Raw genomic sequence first — 22,394 nt, forward strand, 5'->3', positions numbered from 1 at the left:
TGGGGCTGTTATGGGGTTTCTATGGGGCCGTTATGGGGTCTCTATGGGGTCTCTATGGTACCTGGAAGGGCTGCAGGAGCTCCTCACTCAGGGGCTCCGTGCTGCTGCTATGGGGTCTCTATAGGGCCATTATGGGGTCTCTATGGGGCAGCTATGGGGTCACACTGTGACTCACACTATGGGGTCCCTATGGGGTCTCTATGGGGCCATTATGGGGTTTCTATGGGGTCCCTATGGTACCTGGAAGGGCTGCAGGAGCTCCTCGCTCAGGGGCTCCGTGCTGCTGCTATGGGGTCCCTATGGGGTCCCTATGGGGTCTCTATGGGGCAGTTATGGGGTCACACTGTGGGGTCACACTATGGGGTCCCTATGGGGCCGTTATGGGGTCTCTATGGGGTCCCTCAGGTACCTGGAAGGGCTGCAGGAGCTCCTCGCTCAGGGGCTCGGTGCTGCTGCTGACCCCCACGTAGGCGTTGAGCTCCGCCAGCCTGGGCAGCGTCGCCTCGGCTCGGTTCTGCCCCACGTCGGCCTCCCTCAGGTAGAACTGGGGTGGGAAAGAGGGAAGAAATGGGTTAAAAGGGTTGAAAATGGGAAACGCTGGGGGCTACAGCAGGGGGGAGGTGGGGAAATGGGGTGGAATGGGGGGGAAATGTGGGGAAATCCTGGAGAGTGGGGCCAAAGTCCCAATCCCAAGGAATGGAGCCAAAATCCCAAGGAATGGAGCCAAAATCCCAAGGAATGGAGCCAAAATCCCAAGGAATGGAGCCAAAATCCCAAGGATTGACTGCAAAATCCCATACAACGAACCCAAAATCCCTTGATTGACTCCCAAAATCCCATGATTGACTCCCAAAATCCCATGATTGACTCCCAAAATCCCATGATTGACTCCCAAAATCCCAAGTGAACGGACCCAAAATCCCAAGTGAACGGACCCAAAATCCCAAAGAAATGGACCCAAAATCCCAAGGAACGGACCCCAAATCCCATGGACTGACTCCAAAATCCCAATCAATGAGGCCACAATCCCATGATTGACTGCAAAATCCCATACAACGAACCCAAAATCCCATGATTGACTCCAAAATCCCAATCAATGAGGCCAGAATCCCAAGGATTGACTCCAAAATCCCACAGAATGGACCCAAAATCCCATACAACAAGGCCAAAATCCCAAGAAATGGACCCAAATTCCAAAGGAACGGACCCAAAATCCCAATCCCAAGGAACAGACCCAAAATCCCATGGATAGATTCCAAAATCCCAAAGAAATGGACCCAAAATCCCAAAGAAATGGACCCAAAATCCCAATCCCAAGGATTGACTCCAAAATCCCAAGTATTGACTCCAAAATCCCATACAACGAAACCCAAATCCCAAGGAACGGACCCAAAATCCCAAGGAACGGACCCAAAATCCCAAGGAACGGACCCAAAATCCCAAGGAATGGACCCAAAATCCCATGATTGACTGCAAAATCCCATACAATGAACCCAAAATCCCATGATTGACTCCAAAATCCCAATCAATGAGGCCAGAATCCCAAGGATTGACTCCAAAATCCCACAGAATGGACCCAAAATCCCATACAACAAGGCCAAAATCCCAAGAAATGGACCCAAATCCCAAAGAAATGGACCCAAAATCCCAATCCCAAGGAATAGACCCTAAATCCCATGGATTGACTCCATAATCCCAAAGAAATGGACCCAAAATCCCAAAGAATGGACCCAAAATCCCAAAGAATGGACCCAAAATCCCAATCCCAAGGAATAGACCCAAAATCCCATGGTTTGACTCCAAAATCCCAAAGAAAGGACCCAAAATCCCAATCCCAAGGATTGACTCCAAAATCCCAAGGATTGACTCCAAAATCCCATACAACGAAACCCAAATTCCATGGATTGACTCCAAAATCCCAGAGAATGAAGCCAAAATCCCAATCCCAAGGAATAGACCCCAAATCCCATGGTTTGACTCCAAAATCCCAAAGAAAGGACCCAAAATCCCAATCCCATGGATTGACTCCAAAATCCCAATCCCAAAGAACAGACCCCAAATCCCATGGATTGACTCCAAAATCCCATAGAATAGACCCATAATCCCAAGGAAAGGACCCAAAATCCCACAGAACGGACCCAAAATCCCAATCCCAAAGAATAGACCCCAAATCCCATGGATTGACTCCAAAATCCCGAAGAAATGGACCCAAAATCCCAAAGAATGGACCCAAAATCCCAATCCCAAAGAATAGACCCCAAATCCCATGAATTGACTCCAAAATCCCAAAGAATGGACCCAAAATCCCAATCCCAAAGAATAGACCCCAAATCCCAGGGATTGACTCCAAAATCCCATACAACGAGCCCCAAATTCCATGGATTGACTCCAAAATCCCAAGAAATGGACCCAAATCCCAAAGAAATGGACCCAAAATCCCAATCCCAAGGAATAGACCCTAAATCCCATGGATTGACTCCATAATCCCAAAGAAATGGACCCATAATCCCAAAGAAAAGGACCCATAATCCCAATCCCAAAGAACAGACCCAAAATCCCATGGATTGACTCCAAAATCCCATACAACGAAATCCAAATTCCATGGATTGACCCCAAAATCCCAATCCCAAAGAACAGACCCAAAATCCCATGGATTGACTCCAAAATCCCATACAACGAACCCAAAATCCCATGGATTGACCCCAAAATCCCTCAGAATGGATGCAGAATGTCCCAAAAATGCATAAAAATGAGTCAAAATCCCACAGAATGGCCCAAAATCCCACAGAACAGACCCCAAACCCCAATGATTGCCCTCAAAATCCCAAAGAATGGACCCAAAATCCCATGGATTGACTCCAAAATCCCCCAAAATGGACCCAAAAATCCCACAGAATGGACCCTAAAATTCATAGAAGGGATCCGAAATCCCATAGAATGGACCCAAAATCCTATGGATTGTCCTCAAAATCCCACAGAAATGGCCCCAAAATCCCACGGAAATGGCCCCAAAAGTGCAAAAAAGGAACCCAAAGTCCCATAGAATGGACTCCAAACCCCATAGAATGACCCCAAAATCCCACAGAATGGACCCCAAAATCCCACAGAATGACCCCAAAATCCTATGGATTTCAAAATCCCACAAAATGGACCCAAAACCCCACGAAATGCACCCAAAAACCTATGGAATGACTTCAAAATCCCATAGAATGGCCCCAAAATCCCACAAAATGGGCCCCAAAATCCTCCCCCAGGCCACCTCCTAACAGCCCCTGTGGCTCATTAGGAATTAATTAACGACTCATTAATGACTAATTAACCAACGACCCACCTGCAAAGAGAGCTCCAGCCATACTATAAGCTGGGGGTGGTGCAGGCTGACGGATTTGACCCCATAAATCCCCCCCAATCCACCCCATAACCCCCCCAAACCTCCCCATAACACCCCCCTGAGACCCATTAGAACTTAATTAACGGCTCATTAATGACTAATTAACTAATTACCCACCAGCAAACAGAGCTCCAGCCATACTGCAGGCTGGGGGTGGTGCAGGGTGACGGATTTGACCCCATAAATCCCCCCCAATCCACCCCATAACCCCCCCAAACCTCCCCATAACACCCCCCTGAGACCCATTAGAGCTTAATTAACGGCTCATTAATGACTAATTAATTAATTACCCACCTCTGAAGAGAGCTCTGGCCATACTATAAGCTGGGGGTGGTGCAGGCTGACGAACTTGACCCCATAAATCCCCCCCCAAACCACCCCATAACACCCCCCTGAGACCCATTAGGACTTAATTAACGGCTCATTAATGACTAATTAACTAATTACCCACCAGCAAACAGAGCTCCAGCCATACTGCAGGCTGGGGGTGGTGCAGGGTGACGGATTTGACCCCATAAATCCCCCCCAATCCACCCCATAACCCCCCCAAACCTCCCCATAACACCCCCCTGAGACCCATTAGGACTTAATTAACGGCTCATTAATGACTAATTAACTAATTACCCACCAGCAAACAGAGCTCCAGCCATACTGCAGGCTGGGGGTGGTGCAGGGTGACGGATTTGACCCCATAAATCCCCCCAAACCACCCCATAACCCCCCCAAACAACATCATAACACCCCTCTGAGACCCTTTAGGGCTTAATTAACGACTCATTAATGACTAATTAATTAACGACCCACCTGCGAGGACAGGTCCGGCCACGCTGCAGGCTGGGGGTCGTGCAGGGTGACGGATTTGACCCCCCCCAAAACCAAATTTTTGGCCACTTCCACCCCCAGCCCCCGCAGCCCCGACACCAAAACGTTGGAGGTCTGCATCCTCTTCATGGCCTCGTGGCCCAGCACGTACCTGGGGGGGTCGTTAATTAGTTAATTAGGTAATTAGGTCATGAACGGGGGCGGTAATTAGGGGGGAATTCGTGGGGGTGGGAGAGAAAAATGGAGGAGGGGGGGGGATGGGGGGGGAAAGGATGGAGTGAAGGGATTGAATGATGGGGGGGAAAGGGTTAATTAATGGGGGGTAATTAAGGGTTAATTGGGGGGGGGAGCAATGTGAGGGGGAAGTTGATTAAGGGGGGGGGGGAGGATTGATTAATTGGGCTTTGGGAGAAATACGGGAGGGAGCACAGCCCCAAAAAACAGCCCCAAAAAGCACAAAAGAAAACCCCAAACTCACCCCAAAAGCCCCATAAAACCCCATAAAAATTCCAAAAAACCCCATAAAAGCCCCATAAAAATCCCATAAAACCCCATAAAAATCCCAAACCCCACAAAAGCCCCATAAAAACCCCATAAAACCCCATAAAAATCCCAAAAAACTCCATAAAACCCCATAAATATCCCATAAAACCCCATAAATATCCCATAAAGCCCCATAAAAGCCCCATAAAAATCCCATAAAACACCATAAAAACCCCATAAAAACCCCATAAAAATCCCAAAAAAACCCCAAACCCCATAAAAGCCCCATAAAAGCCCCATAAAACCCCATAAAAGCCCCATAAAACCCCATAAAAGCCCCATAAAACCCCATAAAAGCCCCATAAAAACCCCATAAAAACCCATAAAAATCCCATAAAACCCCATAAAAGCCCCATAAAGCGCCATAAAAATCCCATAAAACCCCAAAAAAACCCCAAACCCCATTAAAGTCCCATAAAAACCCCATAAAACCCCATAAAAATCCCATAAAAATCCCAAAAAACCCCATAAAAGCCCCATAAAAATCCCATAAAACCCCATAAAAATCCCAAACCCCATAAAAGCCCCATAAAAGCCCCATAAAAATCCCAAAAAACTCCATAAAACCCCATAAATATCCCATAAAACCCCATAAATATCCCATAAAGCCACATAAAAACCCCATAAAAACCCCATAAAACACAATAAAAACCCCATAAAACAACATAGAAACCCCATAAAAGCCCCATTAAAACCCCATAAAAGCCCAAAAAAACCCCATAAAACCCCATAAAACCCCATAAAAATCCCATAAAACACCATAAAAACCCCAAACCCCCTTAAAATCCCATTAAAATCCCCCAAAACCCCCAAAACCCCACAAAACCCTAAAAAAACCCCATAAAAAACCCCACACTCACAGCTGCCTGGAGTACAGCCCCCAAAAAAACCCAGAAAAACCCGAAATCTCCAAACCAAAACCCCAAACTCACCCCAAAACCCCATAAAAACCCCATAAAAACCCGAAATCCCATAAAAACCCCATAAAACCCCACAAAAACCCCACAAAACCCTACAAAAACCCCATAAAAAACCCCACACTCACAGCTGCCTGGAGTACAGCCCCAAAAAACCCCACAAAACCCCAAATCTCCAAACCAAAACCCCAAACTCACCCCAAAACCCCACAAAAACCCCATAATATCCTGAAATCCCATAAATACCCCATAAAAACCCCATAAAACCCCACAAAAACCCCACAAAAACCTACAAAAACCCCACAAAAAACCCCACACTCACAGCTGCCTGGAGTACAGCCCCAAAAAACCCCACAAAACCCCAAATCCCCAAACCAAAACCCCAAACTCACCCCAAAACCCCACAAAAATCCCATAAAAACCCGAAATCCCATAAAAACCCCATAAAACCCCATAAAAATCCCAAAAAACTCCATAAAACCCCATAAATATCCCATAAAACCCCATAAATATCCCATAAAGCCCCATAAAAGCCCCATAAAAATCCCATAAAACCCCATAAAAACCCCATAAAAACCCCATAAAAATCCCAAAAAAACCCCAAACCCCATAAAAGCCCCATAAAAGCCCCATAAAACCCCATAAAAGCCCCATAAAACCCCATAAAAGCCCCATAAAACCCCATAAAAGCCCCATAAAAACCCCATAAAAACCCATAAAAATCCCATAAAACCCCATAAAAGCCCCATAAAGCGCCATAAAAATCCCATAAAACCCCAAAAAAACCCCAAACCCCATTAAAGTCCCATAAAAACCCCATAAAACCCCATAAAAATCCCATAAAAATCCCAAAAAACCCCATAAAAGCCCCATAAAAATCCCATAAAACCCCATAAAAATCCCAAACCCCATAAAAGCCCCATAAAAGCCCCATAAAAATCCCAAAAAACTCCATAAAACCCCATAAATATCCCATAAAACCCCATAAATATCCCATAAAGCCACATAAAAACCCCATAAAAACCCCATAAAACACAATAAAAACCCCATAAAACAACATAGAAACCCCATAAAAGCCCCATTAAAACCCCATAAAAGCCCAAAAAAACCCCATAAAACCCCATAAAACCCCATAAAAATCCCATAAAACACCATAAAAACCCCAAACCCCCTTAAAATCCCATTAAAATCCCCCAAAACCCCCAAAACCCCACAAAACCCTAAAAAAACCCCATAAAAAACCCCACACTCACAGCTGCCTGGAGTACAGCCCCCAAAAAAACCCAGAAAAACCCGAAATCTCCAAACCAAAACCCCAAACTCACCCCAAAACCCCACAAAAATCCCATAAAAACCCGAAATCCCATAAAAACCCCATAAAACCCCACAAAACCCTACAAAAACCCCATAAAAACCCCACACTCACAGCTGCCTGGAGTACAGCCCCAAAAAAACCCCAAAAAAACCAAAATCCCCAAATGAAAACCCCAAACTCACCCCAAAACCCCATAAAAACCCCATAAAAACCCGAAATCCCATAAAAACCCCACAAAACCCTACAAAAACCCCACAAAAACCCCATAAAAACCCCATAAAAAACCCCATAAAAAACCCCACACTCACAGCTGCCTGGAGTACAGCCCCAAAAAAAACCCCAAAAAACCCCACAAAACCCCAAACCAAAACCCCAAACTCACCCCAAAACCCCATAAAAACCCCATAAAAACCCGAAATCCCATAAAAACCCTACAAAAACCCCACAAAACCCTACAAAAACCCCACAAAACCCTACAAAAACCCCACAAAAACCCCATAAAAACCCCACACTCACAGCTGCCTGGAGTACAGCCCCAAAAAAAACCCCATAAAAAACAAAACCCCAAAAGAAAACCCCAAACTCACCCCAAAACCCCATAAAAACCCCATAAAAACCCCATAAAAACCTGAAATCCCATAAAAACCCCATAAAACCCCACAAAACCCTACAAACACCCCATAAAAAACCCCACACTCACAGCTGCCTGGAGTACAGCCCCAAAAAGTCCCCACAAAACCCCACAAAACCCCAAACCAAAACCCCAAACTCACCCCAAAACCCCATAAAAACCCCATAAAAACCCGAAATCCCATAAAAACCCCATAAAACCCCACAAAAACCCCACAAAACCCTACAAAAACCCCATAAAAACCCCACACTCACAGCTGCCTGGAGTACAGCCCCAAAAAGTCCCCACAAAACCCCACAAAACCCCAAATGAAAACCCCAAACTCACCCCAAAACCCCATAAAAACCCCATAAAAACCCGAAATCCCATAAAAACCCCATAAAACCCCACAAAAACCCCACAAAAACCTACAAAAACCCCACAAAAAACCCCACACTCACAGCTGCCTGGAGTACAGCCCCAAAAAACCCCACAAAACCCCAAATCCCCAAACCAAAACCCCAAACTCACCCCAAAACCCCACAAAAATCCCATAAAAACCCGAAATCCCATAAAAACCCCATAAAACCCCACAAAACCCTACAAAAACCCCATAAAAACCCCACACTCACAGCTGCCTGGAGTACAGCCCCAAAAAAACCCCAAAAAAACCAAAATCCCCAAATGAAAACCCCAAACTCACCCCAAAACCCCATAAAAACCCCATAAAAACCCGAAATCCCATAAAAACCCCACAAAACCCTAAAAAAACCCCACAAAAACCCCATAAAAACCCCATAAAAAACCCCACACTCACAGCTGCCTGGAGTACAGCCCCAAAAAAAACCCCAAAAAAACCCACAAAACCCCAAACCAAAACCCCAAACTCACCCCAAAACCCCATAAAACCCCATAAAAACCCGAAATCCCATAAAAACCCCATAAAACCCCACAAAACCCTACAAAAACCCCATAAAAACCCCATAAAAACCCAACACTCACAGCTGCCTGGAGTACAGCCCCAAAAAAACCCCCAAAAAACCAAAATCCCCAAATGAAAACCCCAAACTCACCCCAAAACCCCATAAAAACCCCATAAAAACCCGAAATCCCATAAAAACCCCATAAAACCCCACAAAACCCTACAAAAACCCTACAAAAACCCCACAAAAACCCCACACTCACAGTTGCCTGGAGTACAGCCCCAAAAAACCCCAAAAAAACCAAAATCCCCAAATGAAAACCCCAAACTCACCCCAAAACCCTATAAAAACCCCATAAAAACCCGAAATCCCATAAAAACCCCATAAAACCCCACAAAACCCTACAAAAACCCCATAAAAACCCCACAAAAACCCCACACTCACAGCTGCCTGGAGTACAGCCCCAAAAAACCCCAAAAAAACCAAAATCCCCAAATGAAAACCCCAAACTCACCCCAAAACCCCATAAAAACCCCATAAAAACCCGAAATCCCATAAAACCCCATAAAACCCCACAAAACCCTACAAAAACCCTACAAAAACCCCACAAAAACCCCACACTCACAGCTGCCTGGAGTACAGCCCCAAAAAAACCCCAAAAAAACCAAAATCCCCAAATGAAAACCCCAAACTCACCCCAAAACCCTATAAAAACCCCATAAAAACCCGAAATCCCATAAAAACCCCATAAAACCCCACAAAACCCTACAAAAACCCCACAAAAACCCCACACTCACAGCTGCCTGGAGTACAGCCCCAAAAAAACCCCAAAAAAACCAAAATCCCCAAATGAAAACCCCAAACTCACCCCAAAACCCCATAAAAACCCCATAAAAACCCGAAATCCCATAAAACCCCATAAAACCCCACAAAACCCTACAAAAACCCTACAAAAACCCCACAAAAACCCCACACTCACAGCTGCCTGGAGTACAGCCCCAAAAAAACCCCAAAAAAACCAAAATCCCCAAATGAAAACCCCAAACTCACCCCAAAACCCTATAAAAACCCCATAAAAACCCGAAATCCCATAAAAACCCCATAAAACCCCACAAAACCCTACAAAAACCCCATAAAAACCCCACACTCACAGCTGCCTGGAGTACAGCCCCAAAAAAACCCCAAAAAAACCAAAATCCCCAAATGAAAACCCCAAACTCACCCCAAAACCCCATAAAAACCCCATAAAAACCCGAAATCCCATAAAACCCCATAAAACCCCACAAAACCCTACAAAAACCCCACAAAAACCCCATAAAAACCCCATAAAAACCCCACACTCACAGCTGCCTGGAGTACAGCCCCTCATCGATCTCCGCTTCGCCGCCGTTCTTCGCCATTCCCTTTTGGGGTCAGGAAACATTTGGGGTCAGATCCCAAACTTACGGGGTTTTGGGGTCAGTGGGGAGTTTATGGGGTCAGCGCGGAATTTATGGGGTCAATGGGGTCAGTGGGGAATTTATGGGGTCAGTGGGGACTTTATGCGGACTTTATGGGGTCAATGGGGACTTTATGGGGTCAATGGGGTCAGCCGGGACTTTATGGGGTCAATGGGGACTTTATGGGGTCAATGGGGTCAGTGGGGACTTTATGGGGTCAATGGGGACTTTATGGGGTCAGTGGGGAATTTATGGGGTCAATGGGGTCAGCGGGGAATTTATGGGGTTAGCGGGGACTTTATGGGGTCAGTGGGGACTTTATGGGGTCAGTGGGGTCAGCCGGGACTTTATGGGGTCAGCGGGGAATTTATGGGGTCAGTGGGGACTTTATGGGGTCAGTGGGGACTTTATGGGGTCGATTGGGTCAGCAGGGACTTTATGGGGTCTGCCGGGAATTTATGGGGTCAACGGGGTCAGTGGGGACTTTATAGGGTCAGCGGGGAATTTACGGGGTCAATGGGGTCAGCGGGGAATTTATGGGGTCAGCGGGGACTTTATGGGGTCAATGGGGTCAGCGGGGACTTTATGGGGTCAGCCGGGAATTTATGGGGTCAGCGGGGACTTTATGGGGTCAGTAGGGAATTTATGGGGTCAATGGGGTCAGCGGGGAATTTATAGGGTCAGCGGGGAATTTATAGGGTCAGCAGGAAATTTATGGGGTCAGTGGGGTCAGTAGGGAATTTATGGGGACATTATGGGGTCAGTGGGGACATTATAGGGTCAATGGGGAATTTATGGGGTCAATGGGGTCAGTGGGGACTTTATGGGGACTTTATGGGGTCAATGGGGACTTTATGGGGTCAGCAGGGACTTTATGGGGTCAGCGGGGTCAGTGGGGACTTTATGGGGTCAATGGGGACTTTATGGGGTCAGCGGGGAATCTATGGGGTCAATGGGGTCAGTGGGGACTTTATGGGGACATTATGGGGTCAGTGGGGACTTTATGGGGTCAATGGGGTCAGCCGGGATTTTATGGGGTCAGCCGGGAATTTATGGGGTCAATGGGGTCAGTGGGGAATTTATGGGGTCAATGGGGACTTTATGGGGTCAGTGGGGTCAGCGGGGACTTTATGGGGTCAGTAGGGAATTTATGGGGTCAATGGGGTCAGTGGGGAATTTATGGGGTCAATGGGGACTTTATGGGGTCAGTGGGGTCAGCGGGGACTTTATGGGGTCAGTAGGGAATTTATGGGGTCAATGGGGTCAGTGGGGAATTTATGGGGTCAATGGGGTCAGCGGGGACTTTATGGGGACTTTATGGGGTCAATGGGGACATTATGGGGTCAGCAGGGACTTTATGGGGTCAGTGGGAACTTTATGGGGTCAGTGGGGTCAGTGGGGTCTTTATGGGGACTTTATGGGGTCAGCCAGGAATTTATGGGGTCAATGGGGTCAGCGGGGAATTTATGGGGACTTTATGGGGTCAGCGGGGACTTTATGGGGTCAATGGGGTCAGCGGGGAATTTATGGGTTCAGTCAGGACTTTATGGGGTCAGTGGGGACTTTATGGGGTCAGTGGGGTCAGTGGGGACTTTATGGGGTCAGCGGGGACTTTATGGGGTCAGTGGGAACTTTATGGGGACATTATGGGGTCAACGGGGAATTTATGGGGTCAATGGGCTCAGTGGGACATTATGGGGACTTTATGGGGTCAATGGGGACTTTATGGGGTCAGTGGGGTCAGCCGGGACTTTATGGGGTCAGTGGGGACTTTATGGGGTCGATGGGGTCAGCGGGGACTTTATGGGGTCAGCGGGGAATTTATGGGGTCAATGGGGTCAGTGGGGACTTTATGGGGACTTTATGGGGTCAGTGGGGACTTTATGGGGTAAGCGGGGACTTTGTGGGGACTTTATGGGGTCAATGGGGTCAGCGGGGACTTTATAGGGTCAGCGGGGAATTTATGGGGACTTTATGGGGTCAATGGGGATTTTATGGGGTCAGCGGGGACTTTATGGGGTCAATGGGTTCAGCGGGGACGTTATGGGGTCAGTCGGGACTTTGTCGGGACATTATGGGGTCAGTGGGGACGTTATGGGGTCAGTGGGGACTTTATAGGGTCAGTGGGGACTTTATAGGGTCAGTCGGGTCAGTGAGGACTTTATGGGGTCAGTGGGGACTTTATGGGGACATTATGGGGTCACTGAAGACCTTATGGGGTCAGTGGGGAATTTATAGGGTCAAATGGGATATTGGGGACGTTATAGGGTCAATGGGAACATTATGGGGTCAATGGGGTCAATGGGGACATTATGGGGTCAGCGGGGACTTTTTAGGGTCAATGGGGACATTATAGGATCAATGGGGTCAGTGGGGACATTATGGGGTCAGCGGGGTCAATGCAGACTTTATAGGATCAATGGGGTCAGTGGGGACATTATGGGGTCAGCGGGGTCAATGCAGACTTTATAGGGTCAAATGGGATATTGGGGACATTATGGGGTCAATGGGGACTTTTTAGGGTCAGCGGGAACATTATGGGGTCAGTGGAAACATTATGGGGACTTTATAGGGTCAAATAGGATATTGGGGACATTATGGGGTCAATGGGGACTTTTTAGGGTCAGTGGGGACGTTATGGGGACATTATGGGGTCAACGGGAACATTATGGGGTCAATGGGGACTTTATAGGGTCAAATGGGATATTGGGGAGATTATGGGGTCAGTGGGAATATTATGGGATCGATGAAAACAATATAGGGTTAGTGGCGACATTATGGAAACATTATAGGGTCAATGGGGACATTGTGGGGTTAGTGGAGATGTTATAGGGTCAACGGGGACACTGGGGACACTATGGGGTCATCGGGGTAATTATGGGGTCAATGGGGACATTATGGGGTCAGCGGGGATTTCATAGGGTCACTGGGGACATTATGGGGTCAATGGGGACATTGGGGACATTATGGGGTCAGTGGTGTCAATGGGGACGTTATGGGGTCAACGGGGGCATTGGGGACTTTATGGGGACTTTATGGGGTCAGCCGGGAATTTATGGGGTCAATGGGGTCAGCGGGGAATTTATGGGGTCAGCGGGGACTTTATAGGGTCAGGGGGAATTTATGGGGTCAATGGGGTCAGTGGGGAATTTATGGGGACATTATGGGGTCAGTGGGGACATTATAGGGTCAATGGGGAATTTATGGGGTCAATGGGGTCAGCAGGGACTTTATGGGGTCAGTGGGAACTTTATGGGGTCAGTGGGAACTTTATGGGGTCAGTGGGGTCAGTGGGGACTTTATGGGGACTTTATGGGGTCAGCCAGGAATTTATGGGGTCGATGGGGTCAGCGGGGAATTTATGGGGTCAGTCGGGACTTTATGGGGTCAATGGGGTCAGTGGGGACCTTATGGGGTCAGTGGGGTCAATGGCGACATTATGGGACCATTTGGGGCCACTTTGGGGGCATTTGGGGCCATTTAAGGACACTTGGGGTCGTTTGGGGACATTTGGGGACACAACGGGTGACAAAGAGGGGACAGAGAGCCCCGAGGAACCCCAAAATCCCAACCCAGGGGACACCCATGGGTGACAGTGGGGTGACAACGGGGGACAATGGGTGACAATGAAGGGACAACAGGTGACAATGAAGGACAATAGGTGACACTGGGTGACACTGAAGGGACGGTGGGTGACATTGGGTGACAGTGGGGTGACAATGGGGGGACAGTGGGGGGACAGTGGGTGACACTGAAGGGACACTGGGTGACAAGGGGTGACACTAAGGGGACAATGGGTGACACTGAGGGACAATAGGTGACACTGAGGGACACTGAAGGGACATTGGGTGACATTGGGTGACAGTGGGGTAACAATGGGGGGACAGTGGGTGACACTGAAGGGACACTGGGTGACAAGGGGTGACACTAAGGGGACAATGGGTGACACTGAAGCACAATAGGTGACACCGGGTGGCAACGGGTGACACTGAAAGGACAACAGGTGACAATGAGGGACAATAGGTGACATTGGGTGACACTGAAGGGATGATGGGTGACATTGGGTGACAGTGGGGTGACAGTGGGGGATACTGGGTGACACTGAAGGGACACTGGGTGACAAGGGGTGACAAGGGGTGACACTAACGGGACAATGGATGACACTGGGTGACACTGAAGGGACAATGGGTGACAGTGGGTGACACGGAGGGACATTGGGTGACAATGGGGAGGACAAGGGGTGACAAAGGGGACAATGGGTGACACTAAGGGGACAATGGGTGACACTGGGTGACACTGAAGGGACAATGGGTGACAGTGGGTGACACGGAGGGACATTGGGTGACAATGGGGAGGACAAGGGGTGACAAAGGGGACAATTGGTGACACTAAGGGGACAATGGGTGACACTGGGTGACACTGAAGGGACAATGGGTGACAATGGGTGACACGGAGGGACACTGGGTGACAGTGGGGAGGACAAGGGGTGACAAAGGGGACAATGGGTGACACTAAGGGGACAATGGGTGACACTAAGGGGACAATGGGTGACATTGGGTGACACGGAGGAACATTGGGTGACAATGGGGAGGACAAGGGGTTACAAAGGGGACAACGGGTGACACTAAGGGGACAAAGGGTGACACCGGGTGACAATGAAAGGACAATGGGTGACAGTGGGTGACACGGAGGGATATTGCGTGACAATGGGGAGGACAACGGGTGACAAAGGGGACAACGGGTGACAACGGGTGACACTAAGGGGACAATGGGTGACAGTGGGTGACAAAGAGGGACATTGGGTGACAATGGGGAGGACAAGGGGTGACAAAGGGGACAATTGGTGACACTAAGGGGACAATGGGTGACACTGGGTGACACTGAAGGGACAACGGGTGACACTGAAGGGACACGGACGGACATTGGGTGACAAAGGGGAGGACAAGGGGTGACAAAGGGGACAATGGGTGACACTGGGTGACAATGAAAGGACAATGGGTGACAGTGGGTGACACGGAGGGACACTGGGTGACAATAGGGAGGACAAGGGGTGACAAAGGGGACAATGGGTGACAACGCGTGACAACGGGTGACACTCACGTTGGCGGGGCTGGCGGTGCTGGGGATGTTGGTGGCACTGAGGCGCTGAGGTGACCCGGACACGCGGCGCTTCTTCGACAGCGGGGAGCTGGACATCTGTGGGGACAATAGGGGCACCCAAGGGTGACACAGGGGACACCCAAGGGTGACACAGGGGACACCCACCATGACACCCGTGGGTGACACCCAATGGGGACACCCAATGGGGCACCCAAGGATGACACAGGGGACACCCACCATGACACCTGTGGGTGACACCCAATGGGGCACCCGTGGGTGACAGAGGGGACACCCAAGGGTGACACTTGGGACACCCAGCAGGGCACCCGTGGGTGACACCCAATGGGGACACCCAACGGGGCACCCGTGGGTGACAATGGGGACACCCAAGGGTGACACAGGGGACACCCAGCAGGGCACCCGTGGGTGACACCCAATGGGGCACCCAAGGATGACACAGGGGACACCCACCATGACACCCGTGGGTGACACCCAATGGGGCACCCGTGGGTGACAGAGGGGACACCCAAGGGTGACACTCGGGACACCCAGCAGGGCACCCGTGGGTGACACCCAATGGGGACACCCAACGGGGCACCCGTGGGTGACAATGGGGACACCCAAGGGTGACACAGGGGACACCCACCATGACACCCGTGGGTGACACCCAATGGGGCACCCGTGGGTGACAGACGGGACACCCAAGGGTGACACACGGGACACCCAGCAGGGCACCCATGGGTGACACCGAATGGGGACACCCAACGGGGCACCCGTGGGTGACACGGGGGACACCCAAGGGTGACACACGGGACACCCAGCAGGGCACCCATGGGTGACACCGAATGGGGACACCCAACGGGGCACCCGTGGGTGACACGGGGGACACCCAAGGGTGACACATGGGACACCCACCATGACACCCGTGGGTGACACCCAATGGGGCACCCAAGGATGACACACGGGACACCCACCATGACACCCGTGGGTGACACCCAATGGGGCACCCGTGGGTGACAGAGGGGACACCCAAGGGTGACACTCGGGACACCCAGCAGGGCACCCGTGGGTGACACCCAATGGAGATAACAGCAAAGCAGCCATGGGTGACACAGGGGACACCGAAGGGCGACGCAAAGAACACCCAAAGGTGACAATGGAGACACCCAATGGGGCACCCATGGGTGACACCCAACATGGCACACACGAGTGACAGCCAATGGGGACACACAGCAGAGCACCCAAAGGTGACACCCAGCACGGCACCCATGGGTGACACAGGGGACACCCGAGGGTGACACAGGGGACACCATCCACGACACCCGTGGGTGACACCCAATGGGGACACCCAACGGGGCACCCAAGGGTGACACAGGAGACATCCAACGTGGCACCCGTGGGTGACAATGGGGCACCAGCAGGGCACCCGTGGGTGACACAAAGGACACCCAACAGGGCACCCATGTGTGACAGTGGGGACACCCAAGGGTGACACAGGGGACACCCAAGGGTGACACACAGGACACCCAGCAGGGTACCCGTGGGTGACACCCAATGGAGACAACAGCAAGGTAGCCACGGGTGACTCAGCGGACACCCAAGGGTGACACAAAGGACACCCAAAGGTGACAATGAAGACACCCAATGGGGCACCCATGGGTGACACCCAACATGGCACACAGGGGACACCCAATGGGATACCCAGCAGAGCACCCAAAGGTGACACCCAATGGGGACACCCAACAGGGCACCCATGTTTGACAATGGGGACACCCAAGGGTGACACAAAAAACACCCAACACGACACCCATAGGTGACACCCAATGGGGACACCCAGCAGGGCACCTATGGGTGACACAGGGGACATCCGGCATGGCATCCATGGGTGACACCCAATGGGGACACCCAAAAGGAATGCAGAAAGGGGACACCCAAAGGTGACAGACACCCAAAGGGGCACCCAAGGGTGACAGGAGACCAAAGGTGACAGCCAAGGTTGACACCCAAGGGTGACAGACCCCCAAAGTTGACACCCAAAGATGACGGACACCCAAAGGGGCACCCAAGGGTGACAGGAGACCAAAGGTGACGCCACAGGGTGACAGACACCCAAGGGTGACGTTCACATGGCACAAAGGGACACGGCGGTGACATGGGGAGAGGGTGGGTGACAGCAAGGGAACAGTGGGTGACACCAAAAGGACAGTAGGTGACACAAAGAGGGACTTTGGGTGACACTGGGGGGACGTTGGGTGACAATGGGTGACAACAGGTGACACCAAAGGGACCCTGGGGAACAATGGGGGACAATGGGTGACACCAAAAGGATACTGGGTGACATCAACTGACACCAAGGGACATTGGGGGATACTGGGTGACATCAGGTGACACCAAAGGGACATTGGGTGACATCAGGTGACACCAAGGGGACATTGGGTGACATTAGATGACTCCAAAGGGACATTGGGTGACACCAATGCGACATTGGGTGACACTGGGTGACACCAAAGGGGCATTGGGTGACATCCAGTGACACCAAAAGAACATTGGGTGACACTGGGTGACAATGGGTGACACCAAAGGGACATTGGGTGACACCAGGTGACACCAAGGGACATTGGGTGACACTGGGTGACACTGAGAGGACACCAAGGGGATATTGGGTGACAATGGGTGACATCGGGTGACACCAAAGGGACACTGGGTGACACTGGGTGACACCAAGGGGATGCTGGGTGACACTGGGTGACATCGGGTGACACCAAAGGGACATCGGGTGACACTGGGTGACACCGGGTGACGCCAAGGGGACATTGGGTGCCACTGGGTGACACCGGGTGACACCAGGGGGACATTGGGTGACACTAAGGGGAGATTGGGTGGCACTGGGTGACAACGGGTGACACCAGGTGACACCAAGGGGACATTGGGTGACAACGGGTGACAACAGGTGACAACGGGTGACACCAAGGGGACAACGGGTGACAACGGGTGACAACGGGTGACAACGGGTGACACCAAGGGGACATTGGGTGACACTGGGAGACATCGGGTGACACCAAAGGGACATCGGGTGACACTGGGTGACACTGGGTGACACCGGGTGACACCAAGGGGACATTGGGTGACACTGGGTGACATCGGGTGACACCAAAGGGACATCAGGTGACACTGGGTGACACTGGGTGACACCGGGTGACACCAAGGGGACATTGGGTGACACTGGGTGACATTGGGTGACACCAAAGGGACATCGGGTGACACTGGGTGACACCAGGTGACACCAAGGGGACATTGGGTGACATTGGGTGACACCGGGTGACACCAAAGGGACATTGGGTGACACTGGGGACAACGGGGGCCCTCGTTACCAGGTTTCCTCGTTAATCACCGTCTCGTTAATTAACGAGGTTCCCGACTGAGCGCAGGATTAATGGCAGCCCCGACAAACCCCCGTTAATAACGCTCCCAATTAACCCACGGCTCTAATTAACGGCATTAACGCTTAATTAAGCCCCCCCATTAAAAATCCCTGACAATTGAGGGACTTCGTTAAGACACGAACCCTGTTTTCATTAATTAAGACCTCCCAATTAATCACACATCTCATTAATGAGGTTCTCTATTAACAAGAGATCCCCATTAATGGCAGCACCGACTAATTAGAAATCCCCATTAATGAGGATCCCAATTAACCACAGCTCCTCATTAATAATGAGAATACCAATTAACAACAGCTCCTCGTTAATAGAGTTCCCCAATTAAGCACAGATCCCCACTAACAAAGCTTCCAATTAACGACAAATCCCCATTAATAACGAGGATCCCAATTAACCTGAGATCCCCATTAATGAAGATCCCAATTAACCACAGATCCCCATTAATAATAAGGATCCCAATTAAGCACAGCTCCTCGTTAATAGAATCCCCCAATTAACCACAGATCCCCACTAATGAGTTTTCCAATTAACCAGAGACTCCTATTAATAAGTTCCCCAATTAATCACCCGTTCCAATTAATCAGGTTGCTAATCAATTAATGATCCCACTAATAAAGTTCCCCATTGCCAAGACTCGACCCCATTAATTAGGACTCCAATTAATTGCAGTACTCATTTGCATAAGGAACCCCACTACACATTAATTAGGAACCCCCGCTAATGACCTCCCCAATTAATGACGGACCCCCACTAATTAGGCCCTCTATTAATCCCTGATTCCCATTAATGAAGTTCCCAGCTAATCACAACTCCTCATTAGTCGGCTCCCCAATTAATTAAGAGCCCCAACTGACGGGGATCCCAATTAACGATGGTCCCAATTAATGGAGGATCCCGCATTAATTGGGGAGCTCGTTAACAGGATCCCCCATTAATCAGGGATTCCAATTAACAGCGTTTCCAACTAATTGAAGATCCCCATTAATGGGGTTCCCAATTAATAGCAGTTAAGTAGCGACCCCCACTAACGAGCTTCTCTGTTAATTGGGCTCCTCGTTAATCATCGATCCCCGTTAATGAGATTCGTTAGCAATTAACAATCACTATTACTGGGGTTCCCAATTAACGAGGAGCACCAATCAACGTTTCCCAATTAATGACATCACCCATTAATGAGATTCCAATTAATTACGGCTCCCACCTTAATGACAAATCCCCATTAATGAGGTTCCCCACTAACGGGGTTCACCAATTAACGTATTTCCCAACTAATTAAGCACCCCAATTAACGATCTTCCCCACTAATCAAGGGGTCCCCAACTAATTAAAGATGCCAATTAACGAGCTTCCCCGTTAATCAAAGGGTCCCCATTAACGGTGCCCCCAATTAATGCATTTCTCAATTAACGAAGCACCCCAATTAATGAGTTTCCTCATTAGCAGGGTCCCCCATTAACGCATTTCCCAATTAATTAAGGCTTCCAATTAACCAACTTCCCCATTAATCAGGGGGTCCCCATTAACAGCGCTCCCCAATTAACGCATTTCCCACTTAAGGAACCCAACTAATGAGATTTCTCATTAACAAGGGGGTCCCCATTAATGCCTTCCCCTATTAATTAAGCCCCCCAATTAATGAATTCCCCCATTAATCAAGGGATCCCCATTAGCAGGCTCCCCAATTAACGCATTTCCCGACTAATTAAGCACCCCGGTTAATGAGCTTCCCCATTAATGTGCTCCCCAATTAATAATCTCATCACTAACCACGTGGGTCCCCAATTAATTAACCATTAATTAACCAACCAATCAATAATTACCCCCCCCAATTAACGACCCTCCCCGCTAACAACCCTCCCACCCAATTAATCCCCCAATCAATCAGCTCCCCCTTAATTAACCACCCCAATTAACCAAAAGGGGGGGGATTCCCCAATTAATTAACCAATTAACCACTAATTAACCACCCCAATTAACCACCCTCCCCACCAATCCGGGGGGGGGTGCCCCCAATTAATTAACCAACCCAATTAACGCCCCACCCATTAACACCCCGCGCTAATCACCCCCCCCCCCGTTAATTAATTACCCCCCCATTAATTAATTACCCCCCCCAATTAGGCCCCGCTGCCCCCCCCCCCCCTCCCCGCTCCCCCTCCGGCCCCTCCCGGCTCCTTTCGGCTCCTTTCGGCTCTTTTCGGCTCTTTTCGGCCCTTTCCGTCCCGCTCCGTACCAATGGCGCTGTCCAGGCCCCGCGCCGGGTCCCGCCCGCAGCTCTCGGCTCCTCCGCGACAAGATGGCGGCGCCGCTCCCCGCCGCTCCCCGGCCCCGCCTCTAAGCCCCGCCCCTCCCCTCTCCTCCTATTGGCCGCCGACCCGCGCCTCGCTTTCTATTGGGTAGAGGGAGGAAGAAGGGTGGGACTTCCGCCGCTCGTCTGCTCTCTGATTGGTCGGAAGCTCCAGCCCCTCCCTTCCTCTCCCGATGGGCCCAAAGCCACGCCCTTTGCTTCCGTCCTGACGTCATCACGCACGGACGAGGGGCGTGGCTTCGTGACACAGCAGCGCGCGTACGGAGGCCGGGAGGGGTCAAAAAGAACGCGGTGCCCACGGGGTCCTATAGGGCCATATAGGGGACCATAGATACACAGCCCCCCCATATAGGGGAATTCTGGAGGCGGCTTTTAGGGCTTCATAGGGCCTTAGAGGGGCCGAAGGACCCCATAAAGTTGGGCGAAATGGGCCCTATGGGGATCTGTGCGTACCCTATAGGGGCTTATAGGGCCGTATAGGTGCCATATGGGGTTTTGCTTATCTATACTAAGAATTACAGAGGCTTATAGGGCCACATAGATGCCCTATAGGGCTCGTTACAGGCCCTATAGATGCCCTAAAGGGGCTTATAGGGGCTTATAGGGCCATATAGATGCCCTATAGGGCCCGTTACAGGCCCTATAGATGCCCTAAAGGGGCTTATAGGGGCCTTATGGGGGTCTATAGGTGCCCTTTAGGGGCTTATAGGGCCATACAGGTGCCCTATAGGGCTCGTTACAGTCCCTATAGATACCCTAAAGGAGTCTCTTGGGGCCTTATGGGGTTCTATAGGTCCTCTATAGGGGCTTACAGGGCCCTATAGGTGCCCTATAGGGGCCCTATGTGTGCCTATAGCGACCCTTAGGTTATAGGGCCTTTCGGATGCCATATAGGGACCCCAAAGTGGCTTCCAGAATCCTATAGGTGCCTGAAAGGAGCCTATAGGTGTCTGGGGGTACCTTCAGGCAGCCTATGGGGCCTATGGGGTGGGATTTGGGGTCTGTATGGGGTCTATATGGGATCCTGGGGTTTATGGGGTGGGATTTGGGGTATGTATGGGGTCTATATGGGATCCTTGGGTTTATGGGGTGGGATTTGGGGTCTATATGGGATCTTGGGGTCTCTGGGGTGGGACTTGGGGTCTATATGGGATCTTGGGGTTTATGGGGTGGGATTTGGGGTCTGTATGGGGTCTATATGGGATCCTTGGGTTTATGGGGTGGGATTTGGGGTCTATATGGGATCCTGGGGTTTATGGGGTGGGATTTGGGGTCTGTATGGGGTCTATATGGGATCCTTGGGTTTATGGGGTAGGATTTGGGGTCTATATGGGATCTTGGGGTTTATGGGGTGGGATTTGGGGTCTATATGGGATCTTGGGGTTTATGGGGTGGGATTTGGGGTCTGTATGGGGTCTATATGGGATCCTTGGGTTTATGGGGTGGGATTTGGGGTCTATATGGGATCCTGAGGTTTATGGGGTGGGATTTGGGGTCTATATGGGATCTTGGGGTTTATGGGGTGGGATTTGGGGTCTGTATGGGGTCTATATGGGATCCTGAGGTTTATGGGGTGGGATTTGGGG

At 50.4% G+C, this 22,394-nt stretch overlaps 1 protein-coding gene across 1 annotated transcript in view; it reads right to left on the bottom strand.

Annotated features, from left to right (window-relative positions):
• UBA1 (ubiquitin like modifier activating enzyme 1) overlaps window positions 1-20,847 on the bottom strand; it is a 115,220-nt gene extending 94,373 nt beyond the window's left edge. The window contains exons 1-5 of the mRNA XM_090126664.1: window positions 20,734-20,847; window positions 15,061-15,156; window positions 9,866-9,924; window positions 4,196-4,364; window positions 410-544 (exon numbers count right to left, since the gene is read on the bottom strand). Of these exons, the coding sequence (XP_089982790.1) occupies window positions 410-544; window positions 4,196-4,364; window positions 9,866-9,924; window positions 15,061-15,156 (459 nt within the window). The 5' untranslated portion in view covers window positions 20,734-20,847. The remainder of the gene's footprint in view (window positions 1-409; window positions 545-4,195; window positions 4,365-9,865; window positions 9,925-15,060; window positions 15,157-20,733) is intronic.
• Window positions 20,848-22,394: the final 1,547 nt, after the last annotated feature.

The sequence above is a fragment of the Phasianus colchicus genome, chromosome 29 (genome assembly GCF_987193195.1).
Source record: "Phasianus colchicus chromosome 29, bPhaCol1.hap1.1, whole genome shotgun sequence".
In the NCBI taxonomy this organism is placed as follows: Eukaryota; Metazoa; Chordata; class Aves; order Galliformes; family Phasianidae; genus Phasianus; species Phasianus colchicus.